At 58.8% G+C, this 2190-nt stretch overlaps 1 protein-coding gene across 1 annotated transcript; it reads right to left on the reverse strand.

Moving 5' to 3' along the window:
- Nucleotides 1-25: 25 nt before the first annotated feature.
- Nucleotides 26-2155, reverse strand: LOC122192346 (zinc transporter Slc39a7-like; the record flags this gene model as incomplete). The annotated part of the gene is made up of 3 exons (XM_042892879.1): nucleotides 1990-2155; nucleotides 911-994; nucleotides 26-142 (listed from the first exon to the last, which is right to left on the reverse strand). Coding segments are annotated over exons 1-3 (367 nt in total), but the record flags the coding sequence as incomplete, so codon positions are not given.
- Nucleotides 2156-2190: the final 35 nt, after the last annotated feature.

Genomic DNA, 2190 nt, shown 5'->3' on the forward strand with positions numbered 1-2190 from the left:
CCCCACTTTGGGGCCCCCCCCTCACCATGGCTGTGCCCATGGCCGCCCTTGAGGTGCCTGACGCCCTTCTCCACCACCAGGAAGGCCACGATGCCGGCCAGCACCCAGGTCCCCACGGTCAGCATGCGGCCGTGCTCCGCTCCTGGGGGCACCCATGGGTGACAACCCAGCCCCCTTGGGGGGGGGGGGGAAGGGGCGGTGACGCTGTGCTTGGACCCGTCCATCTGTCCGCCCATTCATCCACCCGGCCGGCCGTCCATCCACCCGTCCATCCATCCATCCACCCATCTGTCCATCCATCCACCCGTCCATCTGTCCATCCATGCCTCCATCCATCCGTCTGTCTGTCCGTCCATCCATCTGCCCACCCACCCATTCACCCATCCATCCATCTGTCCATCCATCCGCCCATCCATTCTCCATCCCGCCGTCCATCCCCACGTTCCTCACATCCATCTGTCCGTCTGTCCGTCCATCCATCCGTCCAGCTGTCCAGCCATCCATCCACCCACCCATCCACCACGTCCATCCATCTGTCCGTCCATCCATCCATCCCCACATTCACACATCCATCTGTCCATCCGTCCGTCCATCCATCCAACCATGCATCCATCCGTCCATCCATCCATCCGTCCATCCATCCCTTCACCCATCCATCCGTCCGTCCGTCTGTCCATCCCCACACTCCACACATCCATCTGTCCACCCATCCGTCCGTCCATCCATCCACCCATTCACCCATCCATCCACCTGTCCGTCCGTCTGTCCATCCATCCCCACATTCTGCCCATCTGTCCGTCCATCTGTCCCCCCACCCATCTGTCCGTCCACCCACCATGCCCGTCTACCCCCACCCCCCACCCCCCACCCATCTCCCCTGTCCATCCGTCTGTCTGTCCATCCGTCCCACCTTGGTGCGAATGCCCGTGGCCGTGCGTCCAGCCGCTGCCCCCCGCTTCATGGCCGCCGTTGTCCTCGTGGTGCACGTGGGGAACTGGAGGGGGGGGGAACCACGACGTTGTCCGTGTGCCCCCCAAAGGGAGCCCCAAAATGGGGGGGGGGGGGGGGGACGGACACGACACGCTGACCCCAAAAGTGCCCCAGTGACCCCCAAAAAGTGCCCCAGTGACACCACAAATTGCCCTACTGACCCAAAAATATGGGGCAGGGGAACATTGAGTGCCCCATTGACCCCCGAAAGTGACCCAGTCACCCCCCAAAGTGCCCCAGTGACCCCAAAAATACCACAAAGACCCCAAAATATGGGGTGGGGGAACATTGAGTGCCTCAGTGACCCCCAAAATTTGGCCATGCAGCCATGGGGGAGTGAGTCTCCATAGGGCTCAATGGAGCTACCATAGAGACAAGGAACAGGGAATAGAGCGGCCATGGAGAAGTGACCCTCCATAGGGATCAATGGCGCTACCATAGAAACGGGGAAAAGGAGATAGAGGGGCAATGGAGGACTGACCCTCCATAGGAATCAATGAAGCAACCATAGAGACAAAAAAAGAGAATAGAGCAGCAATGGAGAAGTAATCCTAAATAGGGATCAATGGAGCTACCATAGAGACAAAGAAAAGGGGATAGAGCGGCCATGGAGAAGTGACCCTCCATAGGGATCAATGGCGCTACCATAGAAACAGGGAAAAGGAGATAGAGGGGCAATGGAGGACTGACCCTCCATAGGAATCAATGAAGCAACCATAGAGACAAAAAAAGAGAATAGAGCAGCAATGGAGAAGTAATCCTAAATAGGGATCAATGGAGCTACCATAGAGACAAGGAAAAGGGGATAGAGCGACAATAGAACAGCGATTCTCCATAGAACTCAATGGAACTACCATAGAGATGAGGACGGAAATACAAAGCGCCCCACACGGTCCTCCAAAGCGCCCCGATGGCCCCCAAAAGTGCCAGAAGGACCCCAAAAGCGCCCCATTGCCCCCCAGATTTGGGGTTTTTGGGGTCGGGGGGGTCAGCACTCACCCAAGGCGTGCGGGATGAGGTGGAGGAACGCGTCCCCCAGGAGACCCCCAGCAGCAAAGCTGAGCAGCAGCCGGAGGAGCCCGCGGTGCTGGGGGGAGTTGGACTCCAGCGGCACCAGGAAGAGGAGGAGGTACGGAGCTGCGCTGATCAGCAGCGTGGCTGTCATCGTCTGCGGGGAGATGTTAATTGGGGGTGTTAATT

This window comes from Lagopus leucura, unplaced genomic scaffold (genome assembly GCF_019238085.1).
Source record: "Lagopus leucura isolate 7727_CA_CO unplaced genomic scaffold, USGS_WTPT01 29075-0_obj-0_obj, whole genome shotgun sequence".
NCBI lineage: Eukaryota > Metazoa > Chordata > Aves > Galliformes > Phasianidae > Lagopus > Lagopus leucura.